This window comes from Trachypithecus francoisi, unplaced genomic scaffold (assembly GCF_009764315.1).
Source record: "Trachypithecus francoisi isolate TF-2019V2 unplaced genomic scaffold, Tfra_2.0 Lachesis_group4, whole genome shotgun sequence".
NCBI lineage: Eukaryota > Metazoa > Chordata > Mammalia > Primates > Cercopithecidae > Trachypithecus > Trachypithecus francoisi.
Window position 1 is genome coordinate 92,094,490 of NW_022681469.1, and position 18,744 is coordinate 92,113,233.

Here is an 18,744-nt window from a genome sequence, read left to right on the forward strand (position 1 = left end):
GGTTGGTGCTAAAGTAATTGAGGTTTTTGACATTACTTTCAATGGCCAAGACCGCAATTACTTTAGCACCAACCTAATAGTACTAATTACCAAGATACTTAATCTTACATTGGTATAACTACCTACTCTGTTGAATTTCTTAGGCTGCCGAGAGTTGGCAAGAAATTGCAAGCAGAATATAACAAATAAGTTTTGAATTTGAAAAGATTTTTTTATTATCTCACAAACAAGTTCAATCCATATGAAGAAGCATTAAAATAAATTAATCTGAATATAAGAGGATATGTAAATCAAATGCCGTATATGCCATATAGGGATAAACAACTTTAATTAACCACTATCTAATCTGTAATAACAACAACAACAACAACAAAATAAAAACATAAGATGTCACTGGCTTTTTTTCTAAAAATCATATACTGTAGTTTAATGTTTTGCTACATACTGGCAGGAAAGAAATATATTCCTTTACTGTGCACTGGCTGTCTTTTATCTAACAAATATTCCATCTAAGTTAATTTACAGTGCTAATTGTAAATAAACTTTATTGATATAATTTACATCAATAAACTGTATTTATTTAAAATGTCAGTGGATGAGTTTTGCCAGATGTATAGACGTCTGCAGCTATGTACCACTACCGTCAACATACAGAACCCTTCCACCCACTAAAGTTTTGCTCATGCCTCTTTACTGACAGTGCCAAAACATAAAACAGGGAATAATTAGTGTGCATTATTGGGCAACTGTTTTGTCTAATGTATAGGAATTTTGGTGGCCCTTTTTTAAAAAGCAAAAACAAAAACAATTCCCTTTATTGAAGTTGTTGTTGTTGTTGTTGTTGCTGTTGTTTTGAGATGGAGTTTCACTCTTGTCGCCCAGGCTAGAGTGCAATGGTGTGATCTCAGATCACTGCAACCTCTGCCTCCCAGGTTCAAGTGATTCTCCTGCCTCAGCCTCCTGAGTAGCTGAGATTACAGGTGCCTGCCACCATGCCCGGCTAATTTTTGTGTTTTTAGTAGAGACAGGGTTTCGCCATGTTGGTCAGGCTGGTCTTGAATTCCTCACCTCAGGTAATCTGCCCGCCTCGGCCTCCCAAAGTGCTGGGATTACAGGCTTGAGCCACCGCACCTGGTCTTTGGTGACCTTTTAAAATAAATCTTTCCTATTATAAATTGTATCTTAAGATAGTCCCATAAACTCACAGAACTGTACATACTATACAGCAAATGTTCTCCATCAATCATGTCACTGTAAGTTGCACTCTACTTTTCAAAATGTTTTCACAGCTCAGTGGAGGAACACAGCACATAACGAGGGGAACATTTTTTGTACATCATCAACGAGGAAGCAAAGCTTCAGCAAAGTTAGTTTATGAAGCGGAGGCCAGCGAATAGGCAGGGTTAGGAGAAGAACAAGTTGCCTTCTCCTCTGTTCCAGATTTGACTTTCAAGACGGAGCTAGAAATTCACAAATGGAAACAGCAACTGCGAACACCACTTCCTATGCTACTGCCTAATTAGCATGCAGCTCAGAGCTGTCCCCTGGCAAGAGCCTGGGGAAACACGGTTGTAAAAGGACAGCTCTCCCCTCTGCTGAACAAGTGCCAGCCAATCTGCTTTATGCTCTCAGTGAGGTGTTCAGGCTGGGGCTTTTTCATGCTAAAACTCAGTTTCCCTGTGCATAGAAAAAAATGAATTTTGAAAAGGGTACCAAAGTATTTAGGAGAGTCTCTGACTCCAAGGATGGAAAATAATCTTACTAGGGAGAATCTGACATTCTTATCTTTAGAGCGGGAAAATAGGATTACCTTAGCACTGATGATAAGAAAAGTAATGACATACTACTTATATTAAAGAATTATCTGGAGGTACTGGGGATTACTGTTGAGTCATCACTTAAGAACTAATAATAGTACTAATTAGCCAGGGGTTTTCAGTCATGCTTTGGGAAAATTCTCTTTTTTATGTTATTCTCTATTCTACCTAAGACAGTGTTTACAAGAAAAGGTTCTGTCATCAGAATTGGGTTCAAACTTGGTCTCTGTATTTACCACTTCGGTGACTTTAGGTGAGACTTAGCCTCTCTAAGCTGTAGTTTTCCATCTGTAAAATGGGCATAGCAGAACTTTCCTCATGGGAACTTTATGAAGTTTCAGGTAGATCATTTATATAAAGTGCTTGGCATAGGGCCAACACAGTGTAATTGATACTTGTTTTTTAAAATTTTCTCTAATTTTATTGTACTGTATGTATAGATTTAATTTTCAAGTGCAGAGTCAAAAGGTATTAAACACATTTTTGAATTTTGAAATGTGATTACAGGAAAACCAAATCCTAAGTGACCTAAAATTCATGTTGGATTTTAATTTACCAGTATATGTTTTTTACTTAGCAATAAATTTCTTACAATATAGAGTGTTGCTTTGCTACCCTAATCAAGTTCATACCTGCAATGTGACTTTAAGTTTAAAAGATACATTGTAGAAAATGCATTCCTAATATCCTAGGGCATTGTTTTAAACCGCCTTAATCATGTCATTTGAAGTTTGGACATGAATAGCAGAGTGCTTTGTTTTTTTTAGTTGGAGAAAGGAAACCCATACCTGCCAAGAGTTGGAAATGAAAATAGGACGAGCCCCTGAAACTCTAGTGTGTTAGACCGAAAACATTATTTAGAGGAACAGAGTGGGAAGCTGGTGAATACTTTGGCTTTTATAGAAAGGGAGTGTGCCTCATAAACAGGACAGTTGGAATGTATGGAAAATTTCCAGTGAAAACAAGACACAAAGCACATGACTAATATTGCTTTTCCAAGTTAGACAAATGCAGCTTTAACCAGAATTTGCCACTGAGGGGCCTTGGGGACCCTCCTTGAATCTTGAGACTTTGATCCTTTTTTCAAGTTCCAAGTCTAATGTAGAAAAAGCTATACAGATAGATGACATGATTTTGATCCCATCTTTCTTCCTGTTTCTGCCATTCCTGAAAATTGCCAGCAGGTGAGTGTCAGAAGACAAATTGAAGTATTCAGCTAAATGAGCAACTGCAAAACTCAATTTATTCCTCTCCAAGAACTACTCTTCTTGTATGTTGAGTGACCATTTGGCTGCCAAGAGAAACTGCCTTGCCTAGGAAACAATATGGACTGCAAAATCAGTTTCAAACACAAATGACAAATATTCCTTATGTTTTGTCATCTTCTTTCCACATCAAATATACATGTAAAGATGTACATAAGGCATAATCTGAAGATAACCAAACAGCTATTAACCAGATTTCTGCATTTCACCTATCCTTCAAAACCAGCTTCAAGTCTACCTTTACGTTGAGAGAGTGCATCTTTAACTATAGTATTCTCTTTCTCCTTTCACATTTCCTGTAAACTCATCATGAATTGCCTTGTCTATTGTTTTGATTTCTCATTGAACAACAAAGGAATACTCTGTGTTTAGAGTGACCTTAGACTTCAGCTTTCCTGAGGAGTTTCAGTTTAACATCTTGCACTGGTACAATTAACAGTGCCCCTTTCACGTTAAAAAGTGTCTCAGTGTAGATCATAAATTGTATAGTCACCCACTGTGTGCAGCAATCAGAGCTTTTTCAGTGCGAAGTTGATTATGATGGGCATAAATGAATCATAATAAAAAGATCTGATATGATCCCATCTGACTGGGCTTCTTGTGATGGCCCATTTCAACACCATGGATGTCATTAGTGGCTTCACAATGGTTCTTCTTGTAAATTCCCTCATGACCTAGAGTTTTGATTTATGCCATATCAGACCACTTTAAGCTCTGACTCATGCTGGGATTGCCCTAACCAGGGCAGGGCAGACTAATGGAATGCATTGCATTGCCCTAACATTTCTTAACCTGCCCAAGGTTGAACATGTTTGTTTGTTTTTCTTTAGCTCTCCAAAAATCTTTATGCTAGCATAAGGCCCTGTTATAATCACACAAATTACTCACTATGTAACAGGAGAAGTTGAAATTTGTCCCTGAAACATAAAGTTTATATATAATAAAAACCTTAAAAACCTATCTACTGAGAACCAAAGATATTAGTGCTGTTTCCTAACGCATTACAAGAAAATTCTGCTCAGTCAGGGGATAATCACCTTTGGAGGTACAAGGAACATTTGATGAATTTAAATTAGGTTTAGATCTGTGCAATAAGGAAAAGTAAGTGAATTTGGTGGTCTTGTACCTGAGGATGGCAGCATTAAAAAAGACTATTTTAATTTAGTAGCATTTCATTATATCTTCAAAGTTCTTTAAAAATAAGCTAGTTCAGTTGAGCTACACAATATCAGAAGACCAAGTGTAAGAAAATGGTAATCTGTGTTTGTGGAAACGTAAAGATGAATTCGTCTAGCTATGTATCATTATGTAAACATAGTTACATTGCCTTTTGTGATAAATAGGTTTTGGAAATGAAGATTACTTAAAAATAAATGTAGTCAAGACATAAAAACTCAGGAATTAAATTGCCAGATTAACCTCTACTTAGAATATTGTTTATTACACATTTGTTGAGTGTGTTCTAGTACATTGAGTATATGTATGAGGCTCATATACTGGATATACAAAGAAAATGTATTTAAGCACCTTTCCTCCCAGGAACTGCTAGTCTAGTATTCTTACTTTTCCAAGGAAAAACAAACAAACATGAAGAAATACATCTCTTTAGTGTGGATGGTCTACTTCACATAAAGTGATTTTATGCTTAACATTTCTTTTAAAACATTTACATTTATTCTGTTAGACTCTCTTATTTATCTTTCAAAACTCAGATGAAAATTCATCAGTTAGGGATTGTGTTTATCTGCAAGTAAGAGGGTCTTTGAAAACAGGATGAAGTAAGATTCGAGTAAGACTTCTTTCACATCAGACCCAGTTCTGAGAGTAAACGAGCAGATACAGGGACTCCTTGGTATTCTAAGAGGCCTGGGCTGCTTTCCTCCTGTTGTCTTTAGCCTCAGCTTCTATGAGACAAGTTCCCTCAAGTCTGAATAAGGCTGCTGCAGGTCCGGACATTACATCCATGTTCCAGGCAGAAAGAAGCAGGATAGGCATAAGGGGAATAAAAAGGAAAACAAAAAACTTTTTTGAAAACTTTCACAGAAGCCCCATTCAGAAACTTCTGCTTCCATTTAAATTATCATAATTAGTTATGCAATCATCATCATTGCAAGAGAAGGTGAGAATTGCAGCATTTCAGTTCCTCTCAATGCCACTTCAACAAATCTAGGTCCATTAGTTAAGAACATGCAGGCAAACAGCAATCTGTGCTACAATACTCTAATCATTTATCACCCTCTGGGGGAGATTATTATATAGACATTGCTAGTGCCCCACCCATGCTCTTTTTATAGGACTGGTGCACCCATCCTCAGCTGCTCTGCATTCTGGCTGTTTATGGCTCACAGTTGCCACTTTCTCAAAGGAATTGCCCTCCACCAAAAGGAGCCACATTGCTCAGAGATGCCTGGAACATCAACCCACTCCAACCTCACTCCTCCCCGTACCAGGCTGCATGCAGCCATTGACTGTCTGATATGGGGTAGAAAACAGGCCCCAGGCTTCCAGGTGGGACAACTTTGTGTTGTCATTTGGGCTCAAAGCTATGGGAGGGGTCAGGTTGAGGCCAGACTCCCTCTGCACCAACGTATATGCTTGCTGCTTGCACCAACATATATGCTTGCTCCCTGTCCCAGTAAGTCACTTGCTAACAATCTCTGCTCCAGGGTCTTTCTCAGGGGAATTAAAACAATTGTTTTTCTTGTAATATCCTGATTCCCCCAGCTTCCTCCTGAGCTACTATATAAGAATTGAACATTATTGTACCACCTCCTTCTCTTCCAAATACACGTTCAGACTATCAAACCTAATCACTGGAACAGCAAACAGAGAAGGCAAGATAGAGAGGACTCCAAACTGGTTTTCACTAAACATAAATCTATTGTAGGTTTTTCTAAGTGAAAGTAGAGGCAAAATTATTTAGAGAAAATAGTTTGCCCCCTAAAGATACTTATTTTCATTCCCATGTTCTGAATGCTTGTTTTCTACAAGTTTGAAACAAATTAAACACTATGGTGGAGGCAAAGGAGAGGAATGTGCCAGCCTAGACTGGGTGATACTACAGGAGAGTAGTATTTCCTGAAAGCGTAATTCAGAAGCCAACTACAGATATTTTGAATTTCATGAATTTTGTTCAATTAATTCTATATGAGCACAGTTTAAATAAGTATTGGTGGTATTTAGCAGCTAAAGTTTTGCCACAGATGTGTTATCATTATTTTAATGACATCTGCTTCTTTGTCTATTTCAACAAATAGGTCCTTACTCCCCCTGTTTTGAAGATCATCTCAGGCACTAACTTCTCAGTAATATATCTTCTCTACCTCTTCAGAACCTCCCTACTCAAATCCACCTTTTTCAGAGAGCTTTCTGTGCTTCCTCATTTTCTCTCATGCCCATTTACTTAATCCCTGGTAATGTTTAACTGACTTTTGTTTTGTTTTGTTTGCTGCACCTTATTTTCAAAGAAGTAGGCCTAAGCACCTTGCCTTTATTTTTGTAGGGGCCTTTAGGAAACCTCAAATCAAAACTTGGAATAACTAAGTCATGGCCAGTGATTAGAATGCCAATGTATTTATTTGTTTTAATTTTTATATTAAGTGATAGCATATATTATATTTCTCTGTAAAAGATAGATTCAGTAATCAAGTAATGTATTTTTAAGGTATATTTACATGACCATGATATGTGTATGTAGAAGGAGGAAAACCCAGTTATACTCTAAACTTTATTCTTAAGCGTGCTCAATTTGTCTGATTTTGACTGTTATCAAAGCAGAATATGTATTAATTACAACAGTGTTTACTTGTTTTATTTTTTAAGGAAGTAGCTTTATATAGTTATCCAAATTTAATTTAATTTGTATAGTAAATGCAATTAGGAAAGGGATATTGCCTGGAAAAAAATGCATTTCTCACAGATCACTTTGTCTAGGAGTAACAGAAGAATCCAGAATAATTGATTCTAAATATCAAGTACTACAGTTTTTATCAGTTATAATTGTTCTTTTTGCCAGATAACCATGAACATCCTTTAAATGTTGTTGAAATTTTATTGACTTTACTACAGAAAAAAACTAGAAATGTCTCTAAAAACTTTTACTTGATCCAATCACTTGACTTATGGAAAGATCCCATTCTAAACACTGAAACTTCTATTGTCCTTTTTAGTTTTAGGAAGTTTGTTGGTCCATATTTTCCCCCTGTCACTTCTATTGACTAAATATTTTCAAAATAATATGAATGAATGGCATCATCAAAAGCAAAGAATACCTAAGTGGATGTCATGAGCGTCTTTTCCTGATTTTTGTGTACTCTGTCCTGTTGACGATGGATATTTATTATATTTTATGACAGATAGCTATAGAGGTCATCTCACATATGTCATAAACATTTAATTCTGGGAAATAATTTAAAAATTATTCAGCTTAAATCAATGTTCATGTTGCAAAATATGAATAAAATGCAGGTGTTCTAAGAGATTTTCAGTAAGCCAGTTCATAGTCATGCCAAAGTTGTATTCGTAATAGATTGGATGGATGTGTATATATTCAACTTTATGGGCTTTTAAGAATCATTTTTAAACAGCTAACATAAATGCAGCACTTTTTACTTAATAGCCATTTTTATATATTAGATGTATTTTTAAAACTTTATCTTTATGACCCAAGGGACTTTCATTTTAAAGACAGCATGTTACATTTACAACAAGTTTGAGGACATCTTTCTTTGTTTTTTGAACATAGAGCTTAATACACACATGAACATACACATATATATGTGTCTCTATATATAATGTGTATGTATGTGTATATAGATAATATACCCATCACAGATAATATTAATTATAAATACATTACAACAGTTTCTTTATCGAATGCCTACTATGCCCTGAGCACTCTGTGTGGCATGCTTTACCTTATTTCATCCTCACGTCAGCAATTTCATATCGTTATAGTTAGCCCTGTGTTATAGTGGAGGAGATGGAGGCTTGGAAAGTTTAGGTGACTAGCTTAGTAAGTAGCTGTGTTATGGAACATTGGAAGTTTCTTCCCAGTAACTACTTAGCAATACTATCTCATCACACCTGTTGTCTACAGTTGTAAGGCAATGAGAAAATATAAGACACACAGCACATGCTAATAGCTCCAGAAATAGAATTAGTTAGAATGTATACATTTATTGACAATGTGCCATTAAATTTCTTTCTGATTTCTGTCAAGGCAGGTTTTGTTGTTGTTGTTTGTTTTGTTTTGTTTTGTTTGTTTGTTTTGAGATGGAGTCTTGCTCCGTCGCTCAGGCTGGAGTGCAACGGCGTGATCTTGCCTCACTGCAACCTCCGCCTCCCAAGTTCAATCTATTCTCCTGCCCCAGCCTCGCAAGTAGCTGGGATTACAGTGTGTGCCATCACACTCAGCTAATTTTTTTGTATCTTTAGTAGAGACAGGGTTTCACTGTGCTACCCAAGATGGCTCAATCTCCTGATCTCGTGTTCTGCCCACCTCAGCCTCTCAAAGTGCTGAGACTACAGGTGTGAGCCACCACTCCCAGCCTACCTGGTTACTTTCTCTAGATAGGAGATAGCAGTGTGACATAAAACTGCCCCAGGGACTCCAGAACTTCTGGTACAGTTATACTTCTGAAGAACTAGGCCCCAAACCAATTTTTCTCAGAATTCCAGATGATAAAAATATTAGCATCATTTTTTTCTGTGTGTGAGTCACAATGGATGTCAATTTTCTAACCCTTTTTATTTCTATTTTCTTCCTGCTCTTTCCTGAACATTTTCACACAGCTATAGCAAGGCAAAGAAAGTAGTTGGGACTACAGGCATGTGCCACCACGCCTGGCTAATTTTTGTATTTTTAGTAGAGACAGGGTTTCACCATATTGATCAGGCTGGTCTCAAACTCCTGACCTCAGGTGATCCACCCACCTTGGCCTCCCAAAGTGCTGGGATTACAGGCACGAGCCACTGCACCCAGCCAGCAGTACATTTTCTAAACTTTTATTTTAGATACAGAGTGTACATGTGCAGGTTTGTTACCTGGTGTATTGCATGCTGCTGAGGTTTAGGATATTAATGATCCCATCTCCCGGGTAGTAAGCATAGTATCTGACAGTTTTTCAACTCTTGCTCCCCTCCCTACTTTCACCCTCTAGTAGTTGTCAGTGTCTGCTGTTCCCATGTTTATGTCCACGTGTATCCAATGTTTAGCTCTCACTTATAAGTGGTAACATGTGTTAGTTGGTTTTCTGTTTCTGAGTTAATTTGGTAAGGATACTGGCCTCCAGCTACATCCATTGTGCTGCAAAGGGCATGATTTTTCTCTTTTTTATGGCTGTGTTATGTTCCACGTTGTATATGTACCACATTTTCTTTATCTGGCCCACCACTGAAGGGCACCTAGGTTGATTCCATGTCTCTGCTCTCATGGATTGCACTAAGGCAATACATTTTTTTTAATAACATGAGCTTTATGAGGCACTGAGGACTAAAACAAATGAGCACACGAGGAGGATCTGAAGGTCTGTGCTTTCGCACATTATAATACTTCTTCCATTGGCTTAAGAATTTCCATTGGGACCAATAAAACATAATCCTTATTAAAATGCAGTGTTTGAATATAAAGAACAAGGTGCACATTGCAACATCACTAGGCAAATAGCTGAACAAGCAGCAACCGCAATCATAAAGTGGGAAAACCCACTCAGGCACACCCTCTAATGAGGTGTCAGTGCAGTGCTGAGGGCTGCTAGGAAACCACTGCTATAAAGTAGTTTTCCTGTAATGTTGGATGGGAGGGCAAATTAACTAGGTAGACCCAGAAGCTGATAACAAACTGTCCGTGTCTGTAAACAGCAGTCATGCATTGTTGTATATGCAGTGTAAAGATTTTTACTTTCACAGAAGGGTGTGTTTGTATGTGTGTTGTGGGAGGAGAGGGAAGGAGAGAGTGTACGTGTGTTTGTGTGGGAGAGAGAGAAGAAATTCCTAGCACACACTGACTAATAGCATTCATAACACTTTGAACATTCAGTGAAAATAATTCCTGTAATTGTTGATGCAGGTATATTTGGCATTTTACTTACTTGCATATTTTTAATTAGAAAGAAATTTCTTAAAATGCTGCATGCCAAAGTGTATCTGGCATGTCTTCTGTGAAGCATAACCATGACACTCTCCAGAAATAATGTTTGACACTCTTCCCATGCAGTTCAATTTATGACCTTCCTCCAGTCCTGCAGAACCATGTGGCCACCTCCTCCAGATCCATTTATGGGATCTTTTTTCCTGTAGCTATGTAGACCCTGAGAAATGTCAGCCCTGGAACCTGGAAAGTATTGACAGGACCAACATTTCTCTCCCTCTGGGTCATCATCGTTAGGCGTCTGAAATTTGAGAATAGAGATGGGCACTAGAACTTTTTAGAGAAAAGAATCAGAATACAAAGAGAACAGATTTTCATTTGTGAATTTGTTTTTGCCATGTGTACTATGGAAGTAGGAGCCTTATCTGAGCTTGAAGCTAGGTTAACTTAGAACAGAGTCAGACAATTATTAGAAGCAAAGACCGGCATCCTAGATTCCACAGCATCCCTCCCATGAGTCTACAGTACTTTACTTTTTTTTTTTTTTTTACTTGAGTAGCATTAGGGGTACAAGTGGCTTTTGATTACGTGGATGAACTGTATGGTGATGAAGTCTGGGCTCTTATTGTTCCTATCAGCCAAATTATGTACATTATACACAATAGGTAATTTTTCATCCCTCAGCCCTCTCCCAAACCCTTCTTCTGAGTCTCCAATGTCCACTAAACCCCTTTGTATGTCTTTGGGTACCTATAGCTTAGCTCTCACTTGTAAATAGCATGTGCTATTTGGTTTTTTATTCCTGAGCTACTTTGCTTAGGATAGTGGCCTCCAATTCCATCCAAGTTGCTGCAAAAGACATTATTATTTTTTATGGCTGAGTGGTATTCCATGGTGTATATGTATACCAGATTTTCTTTGTGCACTCTTCCACCGATGGGCACTTAGATTGATTCCATATGTTTGCAATTGTGAATTGTACTGTGATAAATATGTGCACACAGATGTCTTTTTATAAGATAACTTCTTTTCCTTTGAGTAGATACACAGTTGTAGGACTGCTGAATCAAATGGTAGATCTACTTTGGAGACTGCAGTCTTTTTTTGGAGTTATTTCAATTATATTATTGTATATAATCACTTGGAAAAAATGTTCCTTTTTTTCACAACCTTGCCAGCATCTGTTGTTTCTTGACTTTTTAATAATTGCCATTCTGACTGGCATGAGATGGCATCTCCTTGTGGTTTTGATTTGCGTTTCTCTAATGACAGGCAATGTTGAGCTTTTTTTCAATGTTTGTTAGCCACATGAATGTCTTCTTTTGAGAAGTGTCTGTTTATGTTCTTTACCCTCTTTTTGACACTAGAGTCTTAACTGCCAACACAAAAGTCTTACCTGTTGAGTGAAAGTCTTGGTCAAGTCTGAACTGAAATAGACTTAATTTCATGTTTCAGTTGAGTCAAGGCTAAGAGTTGGCAAAAGTCAAATAAGGTCTGTGTCTTAGTTCATCTGTACTGCTAAGACAAAATATTTGTGACTGGGTAATTTATAAACAATAAAAATTTCCGTCTTACAGTTCTGGAATCTGGGGAGTCCAGGATTAAGGTGCCAGCGTCCAGTGTCTTGTGAGGGACTTCTTGCTGTGTCCTTATGTGATGGAAGCACTGAAGGACCAAGAGAGCCAAAAGCTTTGGAACCTTAATCCCATTCAGAAGGGTGGGGCCCTCATGACGTAATCATCTCCTAACATCCCCAGCTCTTAATACTATTGCATTAGAGGCTAAGGTTCAATGTATGAACTCAGGGGGACACACTCAGACCGTAGCAGTCTGCAAATGTGCATAATGTCTACACCTAAATTGGTTTTCTTTCTGGAAACAAAACGAAAAAGGTCACTCACTTTTCTGAACATTTTAGTAGTAAGCAGATTTTACAGTTTGGCAGCCTACAACAGATGGAAAATTTTTAGGCTAAGGAGTTTTCATACTTTGGGAAGCCAAGCTGGTGGTAAAGGAAGCACAAAATATTTGAGTTAACTTTAGTTCTTTGTGTTCTAGGCCAGGTCTAGAAAGGTTAGTGAAGTGAAGAAGTTTTGGACAATGTATATACAAAGTTGATATAAAGTGAAGGACAAAGGAGATACACAGAGGAGATGATAGAACATTAGAGGTATTAGGGAAAGATGCTCCATACCACCCCAGTGAGCACTTCTAACTGTAAACACAGGAGTAAACACAGTTCCTCCCTCTCTACTCTTCTCCTACTACTTTCCCCTCTCATCCCCTTCCACCTCCAGGCCAGAACTGCTTTTATCCTGTATTTCCAGAATGTTGGGGAAAGTATTTTATCCTGTATTTCCAGAATGAGAGAGAAAGAAAAAAAGAGAAAACAGTTGGAATATGGCTAGCTAGAGATTCTGTAGTCTCTATTCCCTTTAAAATTACCATGACCATGTGAGATTGGGCACATACACACATGTGCATTGAGTGTGCACACAGACACATACTTTTCTTTTTATTTATTTATTTATTTATTATTATACTTTAAGTTCTAGGGTACATGTGCATAACGTGCAGGTTTGTTACATATGTATACTTGTGCCATGTTGGTGTGCTGCACCCATCAACTCGTCACCACCCACTGTATATGTAATATATTTTTTAAAGAGATAAACATGGATTAGAAGAAAGAAAATAAGATGACAAAGAGAGATACTAAATGTGACTGCCTCTGGGGAGCAATCCTTAAATATACCCTCTTCCTCCACCCCAACCTATCCCTCTCTAAAGCAGAGTGAGAGGCACCTTCTCCCTGTTCTTCTATCACTTTGGTGAAATCTCTCCGTGCATCTTATACTATGTGATACTGTTTGCTCATATATGTCTTTCCTCATTTGGTCTGTGAGCTGCCTACATCCAGGATGTCCCTTTTCTTTACTCTGAGTGAGATGGACAGATCACACCGTGACTTCCAGTGTCCTTAGAACATCTCATGGTAAAGAATAGACTGTAGGAAGTATGTGATTGTTCCAGTAAAAACTCATGATAAAATGATGTATGACTCATTCTGTATCATAGTTTGCGTTTCAACCTAAACTAACGAGCCCTATTTTAATTGTTTCAGCAGTTAGTGGATAGGGGGATAATGGTAAATAATTTCCAGGCACCACTATGTTATTATTAAACTATTACGGACATGTGCAGGAATCTATGGAAATGTGAATTGGTCATGATCTTAGATCTTTAGTCATCCAATCTGAGAAATTAAATTAACTAAAACAACTCATTCAGTTTAACCACTTTAATTCTAAAATATTAAATCATGCCAGTATGTCTGGTTCTGGTATTCCTCAAGCCAAAATAATCAATATTCACACAATTAAAATTCCCAAGTTAATTACTTTATATGCCCAGCAAGATTGTTTCACAGAAAATTCATTATCTGTGATTTAATGTGAATTTATGTGTTGAGATTTATGTCTATAAACAATAATTTTTGTAGGAAAAACTCTAGAACCCAAAGCACCTATTTGCTTCAGAGAATAGGAAATACAGTGAAACTTACTAAACTTACTAAAAAATCTGGAGGGTCCTTGCCTTCTACCATTGCAGTAGAATTGAAGCCAGACCCCCAAACCTGACCAAAATCACATTTTTGTCACTCTTTCTCCCAAATTCATAACTAAATCATAATTATCAAGGTATCTGCTAATTACAATGAGCAGGTCAACTCTTTTCAATAAATTATATATCTTCGTTGTTAGATTTTTGTAATAAAAGGTCCTCTTGTTTCAGTTTTTCAAAATGCATTGTAGTCTAGGATTATATATGCTTTCTATTTTGAGAGTAAATTATAACTGTTTTCTCCTTCATTACAGAAGACAATATATGTGCATCTTCAAATGCGGCATCCTGTGCCAGGTGCCTTGCGCTGGGTCCAGAATGTGGATGGTGTGTTCAAGAGGTGTGCCTTTTTTGTTGTTTTTTTTTTGCTTTTTCTCATGGTTGACTTGAGCTATAGCATGACTTCATTTTCCTAATATTCTGTGCCTTGAAGGTGCATCAGGAAAAAGAAAGATACTGCAGAACATAAGGAAAATTTTATTTGGTTTTATGCTTGGAAATAGCATATCTGGCTGAATATAAAATAAAGCATAACCTTTTTATTAGGAAAATTACGGTAATTTTGAAATGAAGTGCAAACCATTTTATGTTTTCCATCTGTTCTATAGAGAGAATTGGCAACCACAGCTAGTAACTTTTGATAGTTCAGTAGGCTTTGGTGTGGAATTCTTGCTCCAGCTTGAGGCATTAGGTTATATATCCTGTTGTTCAAAATAACTGTTTTTCTGTTCTACCAAGATAAACAGATCCTAATAACAAAATTCTTAGTAAAACAATTACAATGCATTCCTTCTTTCTTGGCTCTAGGGTTGTTTTGTGAGTTTTCTTCTTTTGTCGGTAATCTAGAGTTAGAACTGCCTGTATCTAGTAAATTGCACTGAAGAAGCGATCTGCTAATTTGGGATTTCTTCTTGTATGAGATTGCCTAAATAATTTTACATTTACTTATGTAGCTCCTGGGAATTGGAACAAACAAGCGGGTCTTTAATGGCCTTTTGCTTGACCTGGAGATAAGTCTGTAGCTTTTGTCTCCTCTGACTTAACAACTGTGCCTACTGTTATTCTTCCGACCTCCTTTATTACTTCTTGGAGAAAAAATACAGTTGAAAGGTAGAAACAAATGGTGGATATCATTTTCTTCTAGGAAGCAAGTCAGAGTAGAGGTAGGGGAGGAGTTCAAGAAATGTTAGGCACGTCTGAAAGTAAGTCTCCCTACCGATAGCCTAAAGACTTCCCAGATGGACTCTGGGCTCCACCAGTGAGAAAACCAGATGTCATTCATGAACTAAAAAGTGCTCCATCAGAACCCGTGGAGCCAGGCATGTCACAGAGAGGACAATTTCAGAGTTTCTGGGTCCGATCCCATCACTTCCTGTGAGCCAAATGACCAAAAGAATTCACTTTACTCTAGCATCTCCCTTTCTTCATCTCTATAACCTCAAATTTGGTGTTTGCTTCCAGGTTTTTCTCTGTCAAGAATGTTTCATGGCTTGTTATTTCCTGACCCCAAACCAGTACTTCATTTTAGATTTTTACTGCTTCACTAAGGAAAATCCTTAGAGCCCTGAAGTTTGTGCCAACTTGCTGTCAACTGCTGAATGCTTTAGTGAGGGTAGTTTGGAAGAGCCTTCAAAAGAGAAGCCCAGTTGTCAGCCACATGTAACATGTTAGCCATAGAACATTAGATTTCGGAGGGACCCCTTCTCCCTCTCACACCTCTGACTGGAAGAAAATAATCTGGAGAGTCACAGCTTTGGGAATAACTGTCAGTCCTGCCGTAGAAGGAGGGATTTTGAGTATTCGGAGGAGTCAGTTGTCCGGTAGAAGGAGCTAAGTCAAGGAGAAAGGAGGTGGCTGCTGGAGGGGAGAAGGAAAACCTGTCACTATTGGCGACATTCTTCAGATGGGATCTTAGGGAAAACAGTCAGAAACTCACTTGGGTGCTCATGTCCTCAAATATTCTATACAGAGCAGTTCAGCCTAGTTTATGTATTGAAAGAGCAGGCTCTGAAGAAACACTGAGTTGGATTCAAATCCCAGTTCCACCAGTTTCTAATGTTATAAACTTGCACATGTTACCTAACCACTTTGAACCTCAGATTTCCATACCTCTAAAATGAAAATACAAATTGAACCCTCCCCACAGTCTTTGCGAGGATGAAATGAAGCAATGTGGGAAGCATTGGGCACAGAGGCATGGCTTAAGAAATGGGAGTGAGGACTATATAGAACTTTGACAAGGCTCTGGAACAACTCATTCAGGGTTAGGAAACCAGGAGGAGTGCCTGCATTAATAACACAACCTCAAGGGAAGCAGCCAGTTTTAGGACTCAGCCACCATCCATGCCATTAATAGAAGGAGCTGTCCACTACCTGCAGGCTGACGTGATGTCATTGAGAGGAAGAATATATTATTCAATTTTGGAAGATCCCTCACGCTTTAGGTGTGGATGTGGCTGATGCCAATGATTCCTCAACCAGTAAGGCTGGAAGGAGAGGCAAGGGAGAGGCAGGGTTTTTTTTTTGTTTTTTTTTTTTCTGCTCATGATTAGGACAGATAAATGATAACAAAGTAAACTTGGCTTGAATAATTTTCAAAGCTAGTCAAAAGCAAAAGGTCTCTAGAAAATTTAGACCGGATATATCCAGTTTGCTTGCACTATTATGTAGCATGTTAATCTGCCATTCCATGTACTTTTCTTTCTCTTCCCTTCTACACTACATAAGTAATTGGAAAGTAATTAGGATAGAAAGGGCATCATCAATGTTACCTAGTTTAATGCCCCATGTTCCTTTCTAACGTCTATGAAAGACATTATATATCTTGAAGAATTCCCTTCCTCTCCTACCTGTTATGTCTGATGCAGAGTGTCATGCATAGTTAGAGTTCAGAGTGCAGGCTCGGAGCATAGTTATACTTTCACAGCATATATGATAGGAAAAATTTCACTGTCAAAGGGAATATGATATAATTTTCTCACTTCTGTGCAAATTGCTATGTTTGGAAGTCAAAAAGACTCAGTCATGAGTAGGAAAAAAAAAAACCTTTTCATATATATATCCCCAGAATATTATATTAAATTGATGAAAATAACAACCAATAAAAAGCCAACCAGGTCAGGTGCAGTGGCTCACACCTGCAATTCTAGCACTTTGGGAGGCCGAGGCAGGCAGATCACCTAAGGTCAGGAGTTTGAGACCAACCTGGCCAGCATGGTAAAACCCTATCTCTACAAAAGATACAATAGTTAGCTGGGTGTGGTGGTATGTGCCTGTAGTTCCAACTATTTGGGAGGCTGAGGCAAGATAATTTTTAGAAGCTGGGAGATGGAGGTTGCAGTGAGCCGAAATCGTGCCACTGCACTCCAGCCCGGATCAGGAGGGAGACTCTGTCTCCAAAATAGAGGAAAAAAAAAAAAAAGCCAACCAGAGAAACTTCAGTCTGAGCTTTTCCTTCTCAAATAGGTTTTAGATGCAGAAAGTGGAGTAGGATTTTTGCTTGTGTTTTTCTTGTAGAAAAAGTAAAAACATAAGGAACAGAAGAAATTAAAATGATATAAAATACCAAAAATGCAATATTTGCGATGTCATTTTCTTTAAATGTAATTGAGATGATATACACTAAAAACGTCAGTGATTTTCTTTCTTTTAAACAGGATTTCATTTCAGGTGGATCAAGAAGTGAACGTTGTGATATTGTTTCCAATTTAATAAGCAAAGGCTGCTCAGTTGATTCAATAGAATACCCATCTGTGCATGTTGTAATACCCACTGAAAATGAAATTAATACCCAGGTGACACCAGGAGAAGTGTCTATCCAACTGCGTCCAGGTTTGGTCATTTTCAAATAAATCTATAATGATTCTTAACTTGAAATTGCAATTTATTTTAATTTGTTCATTTTTAATATTATGTGGCAGGCAGTATTGTTATTGTAGAAACCACAGTGGACTCAGAATCAAGAAATTAGAATTCTAGTCTTTATAGTGCCTGCAGCCAGCTGTGTGTCTTTGGACACTGCAAACCTGACCACATTATATTCTAATTATGTGTTCTGTTCACATAATCTGATCAGGTTGTGATGTAATTGTGTTTTTCTACTCTACTGCGAGCCCTAGGAACAAGGGGACATGTTTATTCCACTCTATTTTTCCAATGCCTAGCAGAGCGCTGGCATGTAGTAAGCACTCCATAAGTATTTGTTAGCTTGATTGATCCCCTTTGGAAGGGATCTTCCAAAATTAAATCAATCAAGCAATCAATATTTATGTGATTGTGATTTAATCACAACCAACTTGTGATTAAAAGTTTATTACAAAGTTCTTAGAGCTTTTGTAATAGACTTTTAATCACAAGGCTGCAATTCATGATTATCATAATTACCTTGGGCCATTTTGTGATGACCCCTGAGATTAATATGCACCTTTTCTCCTATACCTCTTTTTTACTTCCCCTTCCTTCACAGTGTATTTCACAGTTTGGCCTATGTTGTAGGCCACTGGACATTATTCACTTTCCTCCACTGCTACAGAATCCTGGTGTAAAAATTACATATAGTAAGATAAATCAAGGTACACAGATGTGCACCACTTAATTAGATGCATGTAGTTTAAAGCAGTTCGCAATTGTATCCAAGCCTTCGTCATTTCATTGTGGGTGGTCCTGTCCTGTCATTAATTTTTAAATAACTATTCTTGACACATTCCCTTCCCCATTCCAGAAATGTGCTATTTCTTCCAGACTCTGATTATCAGAAAAACAAAATCCATTACTTTCTTGGCCCTGGGCATATTCCCAGTTTCCAATTAAAACTATGCTCTTTCCCATATTAAATAATGACACAGCCCAGTATGGACATTGTGAGCAACAGTTGGAAAGGAATATACGAAAATGAAAGTAATTAGATTGGTAAGATTGTAGCTATTCTCACCTTCCATTGCAAAAAAGT

At 37.7% G+C, this 18,744-nt stretch overlaps 1 protein-coding gene across 2 annotated transcripts in view; it reads left to right on the top strand.

Moving 5' to 3' along the window:
* The window catches only part of ITGB8 (integrin subunit beta 8), an 85,461-nt gene that overhangs the window by 19,046 nt on the left and 47,671 nt on the right, over positions 1-18,744 (top strand). The window contains exons 3-4 of one of the 2 annotated variants that reach the window (XM_033192845.1): positions 14,051-14,136; positions 17,453-17,627. The exons of the other annotated variant lie outside the window; for it this stretch is intronic. Coding sequence (XP_033048736.1) covers positions 14,051-14,136; positions 17,453-17,627 — 261 coding nt within the window. The remainder of the gene's footprint in view (positions 1-14,050; positions 14,137-17,452; positions 17,628-18,744) is intronic. 2 annotated transcript variants of the gene reach the window in all.